The 19,661-nt window shown below is 37.6% G+C and overlaps 1 protein-coding gene across 1 annotated transcript in view; it reads left to right on the top strand.

Moving 5' to 3' along the window:
• Positions 1-1,420: 1,420 nt before the first annotated feature.
• SPATA48 (spermatogenesis associated 48) overlaps positions 1,421-19,661 on the top strand; it is a 94,556-nt gene continuing 76,315 nt past the window's right edge. The window contains exons 1-2 of the mRNA XM_004708168.3: positions 1,421-1,973; positions 13,723-13,820. Of these exons, the coding sequence (XP_004708225.3) occupies positions 1,421-1,973; positions 13,723-13,820 (651 nt within the window). The remainder of the gene's footprint in view (positions 1,974-13,722; positions 13,821-19,661) is intronic.

Raw genomic sequence — 19,661 nt, 5'->3', positions numbered from 1 at the left:
GCTGATTCCAACTCGTGGACTTCCAAAATGCTCCTTGGTCTGGTTTTCCAAGGTGTTTCTGTGTGGTTTCCCGCAACCACCTATTAGCACAGTACTTGGTACTTAATAATTTGTGCCACCCATAGACACAGTATGATACGTATTCACCAAAGAAACATGAGGCTTTCTATACCTCTAAAGTTACAGTCTCAGAAACCCAAAGAGGCAGTTCAAACAGTGGTTTTCAATCTTCCTAATGCTGTGACCCTTCATCTTGTGGTGACCCTCCAACCATAAAATTATTTCGTTGCTGCTTCATAACTGTAATTTTGCTACTGTTATGAATCAGGTGACCCCTGTAAAAGGGTTGTTTGACTCCCAAAGGGGTCGAGACACACAGGTTGAGAACTGCTTCAGGATCACAATGTGTTGTAATCAACTCAATGGCAGTGAATGAGAGGCCCCAAATTAAGAATAGGTATTCATTTTTGCAGCAAATTTAAACTTTCATCGATATAAGTGGCAAGTGTTATAATTTATAGTTTTTAAATTCTTATTTGTATTATATGTACTTACAAAAATACACTATGACTGAACTGCTTTATCTAAATTTCTTATGGAATATCATCTTGCTCTTAATTAAAGCCAAAAGCCAAACTCATTGGTATACAGTGAATTCCAACTCAAGGCAATAATGTGCTTCAGAGTACAACTGTTCTAAACAGGGCTTTCAATGACTCTGATCTTTTAGAAATAGATTACCAGTTCTTCTGAGGCTGATTCAAACTGCTAGCCTAGTAGATCCCAAAGCCAAACGCACTACCATCAAGTCAATTTTGACTAAAGAAACTCTAGATGATAGAGTAGAACTGCCTCTGTAAGTTTTCAGAGCTGTAAATTTTTCCTGGAACAGAAAGGCTCATCTTTCTTGGAGTGAATGGTGGCTTTAAACTGCTGGCATTGCTATTAACAGTCCAACTTATTATTCACTATGCCACCTGGGCTCCCTTATGTCACTCTAGTGCTTCCTTAAATGATTAACTTATGGTCAAAATTAAAAATAATAATTGGACATGGCTTTCCTGCACTCTGGGGCGGAAGGTATCATGAACTTCTCACTACAAATAATCATATTATGACATATATGAGTTCAATGACTTACAGTTCTAGTTGTTGCCAAGCAACAAAGACTCTTAATTTTTTAAAGTCTTATTTCTTTAGTGTTCTATTTCTTTTATGAAGAAAAAAGTATTTCTCTGAAAGAAAAGAACAACCTACTCCACAGAAATTTAGAAGCTTAAAATCAATCACTTATGCTCAATTGACTCTAATCTTAGAAATTATTGGAAATAGAAGATTTGGTCGATTTAAAGGAAGAAGAATCATCAGAAGCACTAAATTTATAACCATCAAGAGCTTATAAAGATAAAACACCACAGATATGAATTCACATTGTGCACCTGGACAGATAAGTATCCCTAAACAATTCATCTCTTCAGCACCAAAAGGGGTTGATAAAATGGATTATCCACACTACTGTTATCTCTTAAGAAAAATGAACATGCCTTTTGTGGCAGGAATTGAGGATAGACATGACTATGGCAGATTCGAAAAGAAATCTAATCCTGCTTTTCTTAAATTTCACCCTTATCCTCCTTCGGTCCTGCCAGACTGCCATCTACACTACCCTTATCCCCCACCATACGGACCAGATTATCCATTATTTCCACTTAGAGATGATATACCTTTAAGGGATCCCTGTTCACAGTTTTTGAGTCCTGGTGCTGATGCTGACTTAAAGCCTGGCATTGGCAGAACCATACCAAACTTGGTGGATTTTAGTGATGTGAAACCACAACAACGAGTTCCTAGACCAGACACGGGATTTAATACAACAATAAACAGACAAAAAATTCTTCTAGAAGAATTACAACAGGACAAGAGGTGGAATTCCAGGACAGTACCAGACATTTCTATCAGGGCAAGACTTGGAGGTAAATAAATGTCATGGACTTTATTTTGTTCAAACACTCAAATGAAAGGGAAAAAGTTTACATACAAGACTTGTTGCCTTAGCAGCTAATATTAACATTAATTTGCTAGGAGCCAAATAAGGAATTAGTATTTTAAATTACAGTTGGCAAGGTAACATTGTAAGAGTAATTATTTTACATAAAACACTGTGGATGCAGTATATATTTTTTGAATAAGTGACCAACATAAGGTATATATCAGATCATGTATTTTAGACATAAAAGGAACATAATTTTACCACAAAATTAATGAACCCAATTTCTAATTCTGTATTTCTCTTAAAAAAATCTGCTAATAGTTATAAAAGAAGTAGGTTTCAGGAGCTGAATGAGAAAGCATATTAAAATATATCTGATTCTGGAGTCCATGCTTAGCACACATGATTTGAGTTGTGCTACTAATCCATAGGTTGAGATCGTACGCAACACATGGCACTGGAAGTCTGAGACTTCACCTACCCAATGGCTGGAAAAAGGAAGACTGGAAATGTAGATTCAGATCAGCTCTGTCTAAATTAATTATTCATGCCATGGCCCCAATTTGGTGGGGCTTCTATCAAACTTTATGTGGCAAAAAGTTTCAGATTTTAAAAATGCCAGTTTTCTGACATGCATCTATCAAGTTGCAGCATAATAGTGCCAGGATTGAAAGACCAGTTACCCAAACAGTTCTAATCTAAGGTAAAAATATTTTTGATAATCAGATCATGTCCTTTATTGACTAATAAAAGGACATAACGTATGGAATTGGGAAAAGGCCTAAGAGTAGGCCATGGAGAAAATTACATGTGTCATCAATGCTGCAAAACAACTTACTAGATTTGGTGACTAAAATTATGATAACAATAAATTAAAAATGGAAATATTTTAAAATATCCATTTCTCTTGTGATTCATCTAGTTTGGCATTGCACTATCAGAACCCTCAGATCAGAGAATCACTTGTCTTTAATATCATTTTCATGAGGTCTTTTAAACCAGGAATTGTTCAATTAAGTCAAAGCTTGTGATGCTACCTATTCCTTTAGTCAATGAGCTGAAATAAAAGATCTTAGACTAACGGATCTTTTTAACCAGCTAGTTAAATGATATTGGAAAAGTTATTTAACACATTTGGACATGAGTTTCTTAGTCTGTAAAAAAGTGATGAATTAGATCATATACTAATGTTCTTTCCTATTCTAAACTTCTATGATTCTGTGACCAGAAAGGCTGCAATCATTGAAAAAGATTTACATACTGCAACATGTGCTGCATTTTACATCAAGACTGTAAGATATATTTTGAGATAGTTTCCATAATTTATTCCTGAACTATATTCCGTAAAGACAGAATGATCGTTTACCCACATTGGCATGAATATAGCTGAGTCCTGAGCACGGGAGCTAGTGAGAGTTCTATCTAATGCTATTTTAACCAAAACGTATTCTGGAAATAATGCCTTCGTATCCCAGTCTACAGATATCTAAGAGATTCTTAAGTCAGTCATGAAATAAAGTTATAATGTAATTTTAAGTTGGGGCAATATGGTAGATTAAGCAGCTACAGTAGAGTAAACTCCATCCCAATTACAAATATATATATTTGGATTTAATATATAATATAATATATAATTTATATAAATATATATAAAATATATATATTTGGATTTAATATAATATAATATATAATTTAAATCCAATATATGTATTGGATTTAACTCTCACTAGTTCCCATGCATAGGAGTCAGCAATATTCATGCCAATGTGGGTAAAACAGAATTATCTTTCATAAGAAGTATGGTTGAAGACAGACAAGGTAGTGTGTGTGTGTGTGTGTGTGTGTGTGTGTGTGTGCGTGTGTGTGCATGTAAGTGTAACTGGGGCCTGGTAAAGGAGTAGTTATTTGCTGGGCTGCTAATTGCAAGGTCACCAGTTTGAACCACCAGCTGTTTCAGGAGAGAAAAATGAGACTTTCTACTCACACAACGCGGTATAGTCTCAGAACCCCACAAGGGAAGTGGTGTTTGCTAATGGCTCTCAAAGAATGGCTCACACAGTTGTACATACTGGCAAATTGTAAGTTTGAGTTGCACGTGTCAGTCTTCTGACTCATACAGCAGTAGAAACCAAAGAACACAAGGTCAGCTTGTCAGAAGACAAACTGCTTTTGTGGAGGTAAATGTGTCCAAGGTCAGCAGTTCAGATAGCAGGAAAGGATGCTGACAACTCCTGGGATTGTAAGGCAATATGGCAATCCAAAGAACAAAGCTCAAGCAAGTGTTTTCAGAGCATCCACATAGATTGGAAACAGGACAGGCACCTGACATAGCTCCTTTTAATAGATTGGCTGTTCATAGCAGATCTCATCATGAAAATGATCACATAATTATCAGATCTGATCATAGGTGAGTGATGATACAATAACTGCCAAACGACAGAATTCTAACTCACCCAAATTGACATACAACCTTAAGCATCACACCTAGTATTTCACTAGATTAGTAAATAAATCTATAGAGGTGGCATGAAACTGAAATATCAAGAACTTTGAATCTGAACATAATGTTTAGAATGTCAAAGTGAAGATCCAGAATAAGGGTGAAGTTTTTAAATTAAAGGTTTCTGTGGGGTGGGGGGAGACAATTCCATGGAATGGAGCAGTGCCATGGATTGCAGTTTTTTGTTTTATGTGACATGTTTGTTTTACTGCTAGGAATGAAAATCAAAGGATTTACTAAATCTAAAAGAAACGTGTAATAGATAAAAATATAAACAAAATATGTGAATGTAACACAGTTTAAAGTAAATATAAAAATCACTAGCCTTCCCTATAAAAACAAAGATGTTCTCAGATTAGGTAAAAGTAAAAAAAATAGCAATGATAATTCCCTCAAAAGATTTATAATAAATCAGAAATCTGTACCGAAAAAAATTCCAAAGATGAAGTTTGAAGAAAGAGTGAGACCTTTGCTTCCTAGTGGAATGAAATAGGTTTTACCTTGCCAAAATTTATGCTTATAAAAAACTAGATAATTTTTTTGAATCATTATTTAATTGCCTACTTTTGAAAAGCATACAGAAAATAAAATTCTTCAGAAAGGAGAACATTTTAGGAGTAAACTGAGACTTCATAGATATCTCTGAGAGTATTTGCTCATCAAAAGGAGCAGGCTAGAAATTAAGATAAGCATTAACTTATGCATGCGTTAACTTATACATGCGTTAACTTATACAAGGAGTGGACCAGGGAGAGACTTTTGGCCATCCATTAGGGGTAGAGTTACAAAAATATTCTTGCTGTGAGGTGCTGTCTGGTGGTTCCAAATTATAGCAACCTTGTGTATAACAGAATGAAGCACTATCAAATCCTGCACCATCTTCCCAATTGTAGTTATATTTGAGCGCATCATTCCAGCCTGAGAGTCCATCCTAGCACGGATCTTCCTCTTTTTCCTGCCCAACTTCAGAACTTGCAGCCCACTCGCTGCTCTATGAGATAGAGATGGGGCCTGCTACTCCCACAAAGAGTTAAAATTTCAGAAACATACAGAGCCAGTTCTAAACTGTCCTATGGGGTCATTATGAATCAACTTAATGCCATGAGTGAGAATAACAATTTACTAGAAGAGGCAGAAATATAAGAATATGAAAAGAGAAAAATATAATAAAAGTAAATGTATGGGTGATCCAACCGTTAGAATACAGTAATGAAAGTAACTATGAGTGTTGTAGGCATATGGTTATCGAAAGATCCATGTGGAAGGAAACCCCTGGAACATATCAGTTTGTTATCTCTAGGAAATCAGCACCTGACTTGAAGCTGACTAACAGAAACCATAGAAATTAGAGACAATGAAATAAAATATTTTAAAACTCTGAGAAGATAACAGTCAGCCTAGAATTCCATGTCTCTGTGGAATATCTGATGAATGACCTTCAAGAACTTCCTCCTTTGACAAAAATCAAAAGAACTAGTACTCAGCTATCATTTTGGTCAAAGATTCCATGAAATAATCTTGATCTAAAGATGCAAAATGCAGAACAGAATTTCAAATATTCATCGACACTAGACCACAAGTTCCACACTTGGTGGACCTACGTTTCCTTTTGAGAAAAACATAAGAATAACTCAGAACTATGTTGAGGTTAGTTAATCTGACTCTTCTAGCCATAATTCCTTACATGATATAATCATGACCTCTCTATGCCTATGGCTGTAATCTCATTTTGGAAGGCATCCTCTACTATACTAATGCACAGGATTCGAGTAGGATTAAGACCTGACTTTAGTAGGGAGTGTAAATCAAGTCCAGCCCTTTCCTAGAGGACATTTGTAGATTCTACATTTGTGTCCAAAGCCAAACCCTTTGTTTCTTCGGTGGCCTCTTTAAAACTCTAGTACAGGATATGACTTAAACATCATTCTTTGTTTTCCTTGGATGGAATATATGTACTGGTACTCCTGTACACTTTTATCACATCATCTGGAGAGCCATACCTCAGTTTCTTGACTGAGTTTTGCTAGAAGCAAGAAGACCTGCTGTGACTCTTGGACATTTTTAGCTTCTAGCTGTAGACCCTGAATTTGGCTCGCCTCTGCCTGCCTTTCAGCCTTAGGATTCACAACAGCTCTGAGTTTGCTGGTTTCTGTTGGATGTTGCAGTGAATTGCAGAGCCCAGAAGCATGAGGAAATATACTCAAGAGAGGAGTTGGGAGAAAATGGAGCAGTGCATTTGGGATATAACATCTTTAATCACCAATTCATTGAGATTAGTCTGATAATGCTTCTAAAATTAATTATTGCCAAGAATGTCTTTCTGCCAATTAAAACCTTTTGTACTATAGCCCATAATTTAGGATAAAATGTAGGTATATGTTTTTGCAGTCTCCAGGGATCATTCCAGGGCGCTCCAACAGGTGGTCTTACCCACTGTGGGAAACACTGCTCTAGAGCTTTCTGTTGCTATCAAGGTTTGAGGAACCCTTAAAATTATTTCCTTGAGATAATAAAAGTAGAATATGAAACATCAGCATTCTTATGCATTAGTGACCAAATCAGATACCCATTCCAAAGTGACAATTCTTCAGCAAGTCTCCAATTTGGTTTGAAGTGGCCAGAGCCATTCCTAGCACAAACCTATGGAACAACGGCTGCCCCGTGGGGGACCCACATGACTACACAACACAATGTGACCCATGATAGACCCTGCCCAATGCCACCAGACTGGACATTTGGTAAAACCACAGATCACAGAGAAAGTGAAGTACACTTTTGTCAGGCAGAACATCTGCTGCTTCATTCCCTTGTTTCTCTCTTAAACCTTTTGCTTTGCCTCTCACCACCTCCACCCCCCAGTCATTATGTATCTTCTCAAATGTGGAACTGTTCTCTCCAACAGTCACTGAAGTTTTTAATTCTGGCTTCTGCAGACGTGCAGCTTCAGACATGCAATCAGGCCTGGTTATCCTCAGCATTTACAGACTCTCTCCAGGCCACACAGACCACACTTGCCTTCACCCTCAAACCCATTAACCCTAACTCTGAAAAAAGAATCACCTTTTGGGTCATAGCTCATTTGTTTCCAAAGAGAATCAACCGATCATATTCAGTATCTGGAATAAATTGCTTTATTTTGACATGGATAAAATAATAATGAATAAGAAGCCAAAATATCCACTGAAGTCGTCTTAAAACCAAACAATAGTTTAATTAATAACACAGTCCTCTCTGGAGGCTATGATCTTTTAAAGCTATCTATAAATTGCCAGCAACATTCTAATCACCACAGTAACCAAATAATTGGCTTTTTTCGTACAGGACCACTTTGATGCCTATACCAGTGACCATCATAGAAGTGAGATCTCCCTCTTTAATCTCCATACTTTCTTGTTTCTGAGAGTTGGCCACTCCCAATCTCAGCCACCCAAGGCCTGATGGAGATCCCTTCTCCACCATTGTCTTACCTGTTTTTTCACGTAGCCTGCCTTGATCCACCACAGCATTCCCCCGCTTTACTCTCCTGGTCACCTGAGGCAAAAGAGGGGATATCCCAAAAACAAAATGGAATTTCTTTCCAGCTATGTACTTAAATATTTTTACAAAAAAACTTTATCACCTTCAAAGTACTCTCTGTTACACTCATACATTTGTCAAATCTGAGATTCCTTTCTTGGAAACATTTTTCAAACTCCCCTGTTTGAATGGCTGAAAGCACCTCCCTCATTTTTCTCTTCACTTCTTCAATCTCTGTCCTTTCATGTCCATCTTCATTCGCAGAAACAAAAAGAAGTTGCATGAAGCAAGGTCAGGTGAGTAAGGCGTGTGGAGCAAGAGAGCCTTGCTGTTTTTTGTTTTTTGCCCAAAACTGGAGCACTGAGATGGCTGCATGAGCAGGTGCATTGTTGTGGTGGCAAAACCAGTCCCCTATCATCCATAAATCAGGCCTTTTTTGTCTCACACTGTTATGCAATCTTTTCAGAACCTCTAGAAAGCTTGATTAACAGTTTGACCTGTTAGAATTAACTCCAAATGCACTGTCCTCCTCACATCAAAAAAACAAATGAGCATCATCCTTATCTTTGCTTTCACTTGAGTTTTTTTGACAAGGTGATGATGGTGTCTTCCACTGGTATGTTTTCTTTCAGGGTCCTAAGAGTTAACACCATGTCCCTTCACCAGTTAATGACCTTGGGGGAAAAAAGTCTGGGTCATTTCAGAGCTATTTTTTTCAAAGAACGGCATGTTTCTAATTGACATTCTTTCCTGGTCTGCCAGAACCTGAGTCACACATTTCACAGTGACCTTTCTTGTTCCCAAATATTCTGTTAAAATTCACTGAACCAAGCTCCAAGATATTCCAAATAACTTCCCCATCTCTTCAGTGATTTGTTGTTGGTCTTCGAGGACAAGTGCATGATGTTTGTAGCTATTTTGGACCGTTCTGAAAGTTGAGAGACATCCATAATGATGTTTGTCAGTGTGGTAGTTACACAATTTGTCAATTTGAGGATTAAGAATATAGGGGTGGAGTCTAGGCTGTCAATCAGAATATAGCCAATGAGGCGTCTCTGTGGGCATCACCTTCCCCTAAGGATTGTGGGAATTCCTGTTTTTCCTCCTTGGAGGCAGGAGGCATCTTTCTCTCTGCTCATTGCCTGGAAAACATTGCAGCTGACAAGACACATGGAACTAAACTAAACTAGTGCCCAGCCCACTGAAGCTGGAGAAGCCCCATAGAGACCCCTGCCAGTGCTGAGATGCTTACAACGCCACTGAATCCAAAGACTTTCTACTCACTGGCCTGTGATCATCCTGCATTCGTTGGATGCAAGATGTGTTTCGTCATTGCATGTGTTTCGTGAGTCTGAAGAGGACTTTATAGATTGGTATAGTACATATGGGCTAATATTGGACTTAAGGGCTTGGACTGGACTGGGTTGAGATGTTTAATGTACAATTACTCTTTATATAAGATGCTCTCTTATACACATGAGTTTCTGTGGATTTGTTTCTCTTGTCTACTTGGACTAACACAGTCATCAATCGACATTTTACCAATTTTGAAATAAGAAAACCACTCTTACACTTTCGTTTTTCCCATAGTGCTGTCCTTGTAAGCTGTGTTCACATCAGAATACTTTCTACAGTAAGCAAAATGTCACAGTTGCGTGCTGTTCTCTTAAATTGGCCATCACAAGAAAATAATGGTTCAATTGAAGCTGCTTTCACACAAAAAAAATTCACTGTGACTAGAGAGAACCTTCCCAGGCAACGCCACTGGGTGCACTAACTCAGTGAGTTGCCTAATCCTCACCTAGCAGGAAAAATGTGTACTACGAAAGCTCCGCCCAGCAGAGCTTTTTTCTATTTTGGGGGGAGGTACCCCCTCTTAAAAGGTTTCTGGAATGTGTAAGGACCGAAGAGTAATTAAAGATCAAATGTATCATGAATAGAAGTTGTCTCTGGAATCCCAGTATTTCACTGCAGTCTTGGTTCTGAACACATTAACATGTGCTTAATGCCAAAAGCTGATCAGCTGAGTTAGAAGTTGTGCTGCATAGTACTTTCAAAATCACTGTTTATTAAAAGCTGTGTTTTAATTGTATACATATTTTATATACCTCTATACCTGGAGTCCCGTACAAATTTCGTAGGCAAAAAAACGGGACTGTGTGGAAAAAGTTTGAGAAGCTCTGTGTATGTTTCATAATTGACTTGATAGCAAATGATGATGGGAAATACAGGTGGAAATCAAGATTAATAAGTTAAATGTAAAGCTTAAGGTTTGGAACAGAGATCCTAACTGAAGATAGATGTTGCCAGTGACTATGAGCACATATTGTGTATTCAGAATCAAGGTTGCAATGAAATTACATGATGCAATATGGGCAAACCCTGCCAGAAACATCTCTGATTACATACGCATTGAATTTTTATTTACTTTTTGGTCTTTGTATGTTCACAAACCTTTTCGCTATTGTCAAAAATGGCGCTACCCCAAAATTCAGTTACGCAATCCCATATGGAACCACAAGTTAAGAAGCTCTGTCTTCAACAAAATTATTATCCTGCTGATCACAATACAGTGGTTTCAGCAACCTGTGTAACTGCACATTGTCTCTTTATTGGATTTCTTTGACATGTAATAAATTACCACAAACTTAGTGGCTTAAAACAATACCCAATTCAAATCACAAGTTAGAAGTTGAGGTGGCTTTTACTGCATTTTCTTTTCAAGGTCCCACAATGTAAAATCTGGGTGACCTCTGGACTAGGCTCTTAAGTGAACTCTCTGTGGGAAATAATCCACTTCCATACTCATTCAGGTTGTTGGTAGAAACAAGTTCTTTGCATCTGAGGAGCTGAGATGTAGTCTAGTACTATGGCCCTTCTAGCAATAATTCCTTATGTGGTGAATTATATTTCTGGATTCTGTGCCTCTGGATACACTCTCAATTTGGAGGGAGTTTTCTTCTATACTAATGGGCTTGATTGAGATGGGTTAAGCCCTGAACTTAATAGAAAGTGTGAACCAAATCACACCCTTTGTTTCCTTGGGAGTATCTTTAGATTCTCTTTTACTGAGGGGTGTGATTTAAGACACCATCTTTTGTTTTCCTTGGGGGTATGATGGGCTAGTAGACCAAAAAAAACCACACTTCCATCAATGCATTGCTCTGTGTAAAGCAGCCATCTGGAGCAGAGGAAACCCAGGACCATCAGAAGAGCCCCTTCCAGATGCCTATCTGGTGTCTGAGTCCGAAACTAGAAGCGCCAGATACTGTGGCAGGGAGTCTATAGGGCAGAGCAAGAGGACTGGCACAGAAAACATGGGATTTTTGAGGCAGAAAGAGGTCGGCTTCCTAGTTCAGGAAAGCAGAGGCCCAGGGACCATTGGCTGAAAGGGTGAGGACTGGAGAAAGACTTGGCTGCTGGCTAAGGAGAGGTGTTACTGTAGACTAATGTCTATATCCTTACTGTTTACTCATCCTGACATAGTATGACCTATAAATTTTCTAATAAACCCTATAATTGTGAGTATGGTCTGTGAGGTCTGTGTGGCCATTGAAATGAATTATGGAACCCAGGATAGAAGTAGAGTACCCAGGAAGAGCAGTTGGAGTCACAGTAGGTAAAGAAGGCTGGAGCATGTCTGACCCCTGCCTTGTGGCAATAAGGAAGCCAGAAGAGGTCAGATAGGGCCCCATGCCATTTACAGCAGGTGCTCATAGACTTATTTTTTGACAGCCAGGGACTAATCTCTTCTAGAGGCTACTCAGTCCTGCAGTAATCATGCATACATACTTCCCAACACTTTAAATCTCTCTGATTTCTTATGAATCCATCAGCCATCCACAGTCAGCTCCTGTTAACCAAAGTTCTGTATAGTTCTTTATAGTTTCAATCCTGAGTTAGTCAAATATTGACCAAAAAATTTTGATGCCTTCTACTCCTGAAAAGATGGCAATGTTACACTGTCTTGTAGGAGTGCTCTGAGTTAGAAACAACACGATGGCCTTGAGTAATTCGATTTCTAAGATTAGGTCAGGTGTTCATCTTCCATCAAGTCAGTTCTATGCATAGTATCTCTTTGTACAACAGAATGAAACATTGCCTGGTCCAGATCCAATTTTACAATTGTTGGTATGTGTGAGCCCATCAATTCAGCCATTGTATCAATCCGTCTTGTCAAAGCCCTTCCTCTTTTTGACCACCTCTCTACCAAGAATGATGTCATTCTCCAGGGACTTGTTTCTCCTGAAAACATGTCCAAAGTATATGAGATGAAGTCTAGCCCTCTTTGTCTTTAAGGAACATTCTGGTTGTACTTCCTCCAAGACATATTTGTGTGTTCCTTCGTCACTCCCTGATACTATCAATATTCTTCAGCAGCTCCATAATTCAGATGCATTAATTCTTCTTTAGTCTTCCATATTCATTGTCCAACTTTTGCATGCATCTAAAGTAATTGAAAATACCATAGCTTAGGTCAAGCCCCCCTTAGTACTCAAAGTCACCTCTTCGCTTTTCAATATTCTAAAACAGTGGTTCTCAACCTTCCTAATGCCTCGAACCTTTAAAATAGTTCCTCATATTGTGGTGACCCAGTGTGTGCGTATCTGCATGTAGGTGGACCTGTCTGGAGACGGATAGAGGAGCGGTGTCTCGGTTCTTAACACCATCAGAAATTCTGTCCTAGGTGACCCTTGTGAAAGGATTATTCAACCCCCACAAGGGTTGAGACCCCAGGTTGAGAACTACTCTTCTAAAGATTCTTGGGCAATAGGTTTATGCAATACATTGCATTGTTTGATCTCTTAATTGCTTCTGCCATGAGCATTAATTGTGAATCCAAGCAAGAAGAAATTCTTGAGAACTTCAGTCTTTTCTCCATGCCCATAATGTTACCATTTGGTCCAGTTATGAGGATTTGGGTGTTCTTTACATTGAGTTGTAATCCATACTGAAGCTCGCATTCCTTGATCTTTACCAGTAAATGCCTCACGGCCTCACTTTCAGCATTTCCTAAAATCTAGTTGGTATCCCTACCTCTAGCTTAACTATTGTTGCAGTTGCCATCTTATACTGAAGCTATAAATATATAAATTGTATACTTACGTGTCTTTCTTTTTCATCTCGTTATAATCACCTCTAAACTAAAAACCCTCATTTTTATCATTATTTTTCTTCTGGTTTTGTCACTATGTTGCTCAGAGCCTTGGTAGCACACTTGTGGAGCATGAGGCTGCTAACCAAAAGTTAGGCATGTGAATCCACCAATTGCTTTTTGCTGTAGGGGGAAAAAAAGACAAAATCTTCTCACATAAATATTACAGTATAGCAAACCCTAAATGACAGTCTTACTCTGGTGTATAGTGTTACTATGAGCTGGAACAGCTCAAAGATACACAACAGGAACAAATATCTAAGAACTTCTAATTTACTGTTAGAATATTAACCAGGTTCACTTGATATCACCGCCATCCTATACACAAATTCATAGTATGCAACAAGTCTCTAAATAATAAATAATTTTGCACAGTTATAATTAAAGTTACCCCAATATGTAAATTATGTTCTCACTGCATATATTCCAGAAAGTGTACTTGTAACCCATTATAAAATGTATTAATACCACACACCCTGCTAGTGAGAAATATTTCTGGTGAAAGGAAATATTTTTACTTTCCTATTAATTCAAAGCACATACTTACATTTTTGTTTTCAGGTTGGACAAGTCCACTGAAAATCACTCCTCAAGAACCTCTTCATGAAAGATGCTCAATTAATCCTAAATATACATTTAATAAGGAGGAAACATGCATGGTAAGATTTTTTTCTTGGATACTGTTGTATAATATTTGTCATTAATTTACTTTATTGCCTCTGTTTGATATTTTCTATTCTTGACCTCATTAGAAATATCATAATTTATTATATAGATATAGGAACCATGGTAGCACAGTAGTTATAAGTGTTCCATTTCTAGCCAAGAGGTCAGTGATTCAAACCAACCAGTGGTTCCACAGGTGAAAAATTTAGTGGTCTGCTTCCATAAAGTAAACCCTAAGGGGCAGCTCTAGTCTTATCTTATGGGCTAGCTCAGAGTTGGGATAGGATTGACAGCAGTGGTTTATGAGGGTACTTCAAAATGCTTGTGGGAAAATTTACTTAAAAGATTGTGGAATTTTTTCAAGGGTTTTGGAAGCTCCTTCCTATAGGTTATATATGTATGTGTATAAATATATATGCATATGTTTATGTACATATGCATACAAATGTATGTATCTTCCTGTGCACTAAACATTCTTTAAACCTTTACAGTATTGAATTATCTTATGCGATTCTAGCAATAATATTATGAAATGAGATAAGAAGTAAGTACTGCTAGTGTCTCGCCTAGATATCCTTTATTGGCAAATGCTCCCTTCCCCAGTGATAATGAGTGATGATCATTGAAGACAGAAAGTCATCTACCTAGAGGATTGCACCCTTTTAAACTATCTGTGTTAGACAGGGTTCTCTAGAGAAACAAAACCAGAATGCTAATAATTTTATATATTTATTTATTTATTTATACAGATATAACATAAGAAATAAACAGTTAATTAAATTATAAAGCAGTACAAAAGGCTCAGTGCAACTCACTCCCATGAGACAGTTGTGAGACACTCTCAGTCCTTCAAGTCTTGAGGGCCGCCGGGTAGTCCTCTGTAGAGCAATTCAGGCTAACCTAAGGTGACCAGATTTTAACATTGGTAAAGTGGGACACCATTGACTACAGGAGAAAGGGGTGGGGTGTGGGGGTTCTTGATTAAAAATTTGGTCTATATGGAGCAACAAAAATTTTCATAGAACACAAAAATAATATTGCAATTTTTTTAAATTTCAACATAAGTACAATTTACAAATTTAATACATTAAAAATTATATATAGTATTATTTTATTCTTTGGCATATTTCTCATTCGAGTGAATTTTTTTTAGTAGATTGCTGTCGTTGTTTAAAAGGTCATGAAATTTTTCACAAGAGTTTGTTAAATTATATTTCACACATAAAATGGCTTTCAAAGTCTCAACACTTAATTGTGAATTTTCTGATGTCCACACTTTATTTACCATAGAAAAAATGCGTTAAGTCACAGCATTAGTTCCTAGTAAGGACAGCGCGTATTCCACAATTTTTAGTGCATTATTGTATGGAACATGGTTTGTTTCAAAATGATGAAATATTTCTAACCATTTGTTCTCTATTGTGATTTTTGCTGATGCCCAAGATTTAACTTCTTCCTTATCAATATATTTTTTAATGATACCTCATTAAAAAGATCATTTTCGGAAATATTACTATATGGGAAATTTTGAGTAATATGATCGAATGATTTTTTGCACATCATTCCAGTACTGTCTGCTAAATTCAAGAAAATTTATGTATTTATGAAATAAATAAATTACCTAAATTATCTGAATAGCTAATTTGTTGAGATCACTTGTTTAACTAGCACTTGCACGCAGTACGATGTGTATCATCTGAGAGACAGTTACTAAACGTTTTCGTCATTTTCAATGCTAAAAAATGCCATTGTTCATTAAGTCCAAACAATGGTGGTCAAATTCTAACAACTGATCAACAATGCGAACTTTGATAAGCAGTTCTCGATAATCAGTTCTCAACAGTTATTTGTTATTATTAAAGTTTAACATTATAAAGTTAACAAAAATAATATAAAACTCATATCCTGGGGAAATAGCCACATGGCAGCCGACAACTGTATATTCCCTTTCCGTTCTCCCGCCGTTCCCTAGCTTGTCCTGCATTCTTTCCAAAAATTGGGACTTTTTAAAAATGCCGCAGGATGCAGGGCAAATTGTTAGAAATCAGACTGTCCCGCCAAAAGAGGGGCCTCTGGTCACCTTAGGCTATCCGGGCACAGGCAGCAAACAGCAAGGCAGGTCACCAACAGTCAGCCAGATGACAGTGTCCAACAGTCCCCAGCTCAAGAGATGTAAATTCCAATGGTGTGGCAAAGCAGGTCTTGGAATGAACCTCAAATTACAGCGACACAGTCTATGGGTTAGGTGTCCCACAGGTAGTGTAGCTTGTAAATTGAGGCAGAGAACAAGCAAGACAGCCAGACACTGGTCTGATGATCAAAGAGCAAGAGACAAGAAAGGCGAGGGTCAGGCTCGCCAAGCCATTTATCTCTCCACCTTTCAATTAACCCCACATGTGTTTATCGGCCACGTTGGCACAATAAAGTAACTACCTCACTATCCTTCTCAAAGTTCACCCAATGACTGTTTGACTAAGCTAATCTCTGATCAGCGTCTTGCTCTTCCCCTTATCCTATCATGTCTCTGGACTCCTCTTCATCTGTGAGCACCCCCACAATATATTACTTGAATATCAGCTTTGGCTAAGCTTCTGTTTTCAGAATAAAACAGTGTTTCTTGTTTCATATTATATGAGAAGCCTGAAGCCAAGTGATGTTAACTAACTGATCCTTGATTACACATATAGTATCAAGCCAAAAGTTAAGCCTAGATGATACAATGCAAGGATTATGTAAGGACTATTTTACTAATACTTTTTATGTATTAACTTTATAGCCTCTGAATCTCTGATATTTACAGTAAAGTACTGAAAGACTTTTCAATATTTGGGGGAAAGAATTTAGCTTTACCCAAAGAAAAGTGCACTTTTTCCTTAGCTTTTGACAGATATTCCTTGGAATAATTGGAATCCCTTATTCTGAGAGTCGTAGTGGTGTAGTGGGCTGTAATCCACATGGTGGGCAGTTCAAACCCACCAGCAGCTCTGCAGGAAAAAGACTGGGCTTTCTATTTCTGTAAAAAATTATAGACGTGAAGCCTACAGGCTGGGTCACTATGGGTCAGCATTGACTGGGTGACAAACCTGAGGATTTGTGCTGTTAAGAGGGACTGGTCAGATCACAAAGACTCTTTAGGGAGGTTTATATCAACTAACCTCAGGAGGCATAATATACTAAATCAACTCTAAATAGCTGATATCAGCTTCCCTGGTGAATCGTTTTGCTTTGGTCAGTCCCATTTGGCAGCACAAATCCTCAGGTGTGGCCTAGAAGTCCTAGAACAAGATTCTCCAATTACTGCAATGATAAAATTTAGACAACCCTGCAGGAATGGCCAATAAATACCAGGAACATGAAGACTCAGAGAGCTTTCTGGTCAGTGAAGAGAGGCTGATGATGTCTCTCTTTAAAATGCAGAGGCTGCACATTGGGAATGCTTTCCGGAGTTATCAGTACATTTCTCCCTTATGATGATTCTATTTAGTGCACGTGCCCCTTCCTAAAATTGATCTACCTTGGAACTTACCTGAAACCATAGTATTATATATATATTTTTTTCTTTCCTCTCCCACCCAAATTACCCTTAATTTACAGGGACAAAAAGGGGGTGGCAGGCTTGGCATGCCTCTAACAGATCATTAACTATACTAAGGTACATGGACATGAGGCAAAAAGCATGAAACAAAGGACAGTGCAAAGTACTGTGTCACTGATGCCTTCTTGACTCACTATGTCCTGTATCCAAGATAAGGCTTTAGAATTTCCTTGCCTTATGTCTTTTTCTTTTGTATCTAAAGTATATGTGACATTATAAATGAAGTATTTGTTTAAATCTATTCTGAATTCAAGTAAATGAAGAATTGGATTGCAAAGGAAATCAAAATTTATATTCATTATTTTCATCTATTCCACCCCCAAACCTTTATCAATATCCAATGCTCCTATACATAGATGTTGTGAAATAAGATCAAGGTGAGCAGTATAAGAAATTGAAAGTAAAGAAAAAAAGAAATTGAAAGTAATGATGACATAGCTTCCAGCATCACAGCAACATGCAAGCCACCACAGTACAAGAAACTGACAGACAAGCTGTAGGTAGATGGTAGATAACTGTTAAATTGAGTGATGAGGATAAATACAATATAAGAAGATTAGGGAAAAAATGAGTGAAGCAGGTGAAGACAGTGAGAGGTTTACAAGCGTTAAAAGGCAGCAGAGCCACATACTGTTATATACACAGTTCTTCAATAGAAGTCATTTATGAGTATATACTTGCATAGACATGCACACTGTACAGATTTGGGAAGGAAAGTAGGAGTATACTCAGGAATACATGCAGGTTTGAAAGAACATGTTTGTTTATGTATAATTAATTTTGCTCCAAATGTATGTATGGATGTAGTTGAACATTCAAGTGGCAAGTTATGAAAACTTCGAAGAGATAGCCAGATACCTTGAGGGAATTATTTTCTGAGCTTGGGGGAATAATATATACACGTAATACTCTGGCAGCTATGCCATTGGTATTTCATATACCAATTGGGGTCATCCAAAGTGAACAGTTTTCATCAGAACATCCAGAACATCATTGCCTATAAGAATAGACAATGAGGAAGGAATCAGCTACCCACTTCCTAGAAAGTTGCTGCTGAAAACATTATACATAACTTGGGAACATTGTTATCTACTGAAAGCTAATGGAGGGAAGCAGAGCACTATTGGTGATAATGCCAGAGGATGGGCCCCTGAAGTCAGTGGGCACTCTAAATGTGCCTCAGGAGGAGCTGCTTTCTCAGAGAGGAATAGATCATGGTGGGATGAGTGAGGTAGGAGTGGAGCCTTTGAGATCTTTAATTGCTCATGATGCATGATGCAAGGAGAAATAGCTGCTAATGATCAGAACATGGAATGTTCAAAGTATGAATCTAGGAAAATTGAAAATGGTCAAAAATGAAATTGAATACATAGAAATTGATAACCTAAGTATTAGTCAACAGAAATGGACTGATATTGGTCATTTTGAAGCAGAAAATCATGTGATCGAATATGCTGGGAATGACACAATCGTGAGGAATGACATTGCAGTTTTGTAAAAAGGACAGTCCACAATCAAACATGAAGTACAATGCTACTTGTGATAAGATTATATCTACCTGCCTTCAAGGATATACAATCAGTAAAACTATTATTGAAATTGATGGAGCAACCACAAAAGCTAGTGATGAAGAAACTGAAGAATTCTATCGATGACTTCAGTAGGAAATTGATCAAATATGCAATCAAGATGCATTGATAATTATTGGAAATTGGTATGCAAAAGTTGGAATAAAAGAGGAAAAATAGTTGGAAAATATAGATCTGGTGACAGAAACAAAGCTGGAGATCACATGATACAATTTTGCAAGACCAATGACTTATTTATACCATATACCTTAACAACACAAAGGATGACTATACACATGGACTTCTCCAAATGGAATACAAAGAAATCAAATTGACTACATTTGTGTGAAGAGATGATGGAAAAGATCAGGTTCAGTATCTAACACCAGGAAAGGGCCTAACTGTGGAACATACTATCAATTTTTCATATGTAAGTTCTTTTTTAAAAAAATTATTTTATTGGGGGCCCGTACAATTCTCATCACAATCCATACATACGTCCATTGTGTCAAGCACATATGCACATTTGTTGCCCTCATCATTCTCAAAACATTTGCCTCCTACTCTAGCCCCTAATATTGGTTGCTCATTTTCACCCTCCCTCCCCACTCCCTCCTCCCTCATGAACCCTTCATAGGTCATAAATTATTATAGTTTTGTCATAAGTTACC

The sequence above is a fragment of the Echinops telfairi genome, unplaced genomic scaffold (genome assembly GCF_000313985.2).
Source record: "Echinops telfairi isolate 266 unplaced genomic scaffold, ASM31398v2 ScPeMD7_7;HRSCAF=31, whole genome shotgun sequence".
Taxonomy (NCBI): domain Eukaryota; kingdom Metazoa; phylum Chordata; class Mammalia; order Afrosoricida; family Tenrecidae; genus Echinops; species Echinops telfairi.
Note: the sequence above shows the minus strand (reverse complement) of the source record. Positions and strands in the feature narration are given on the sequence as shown.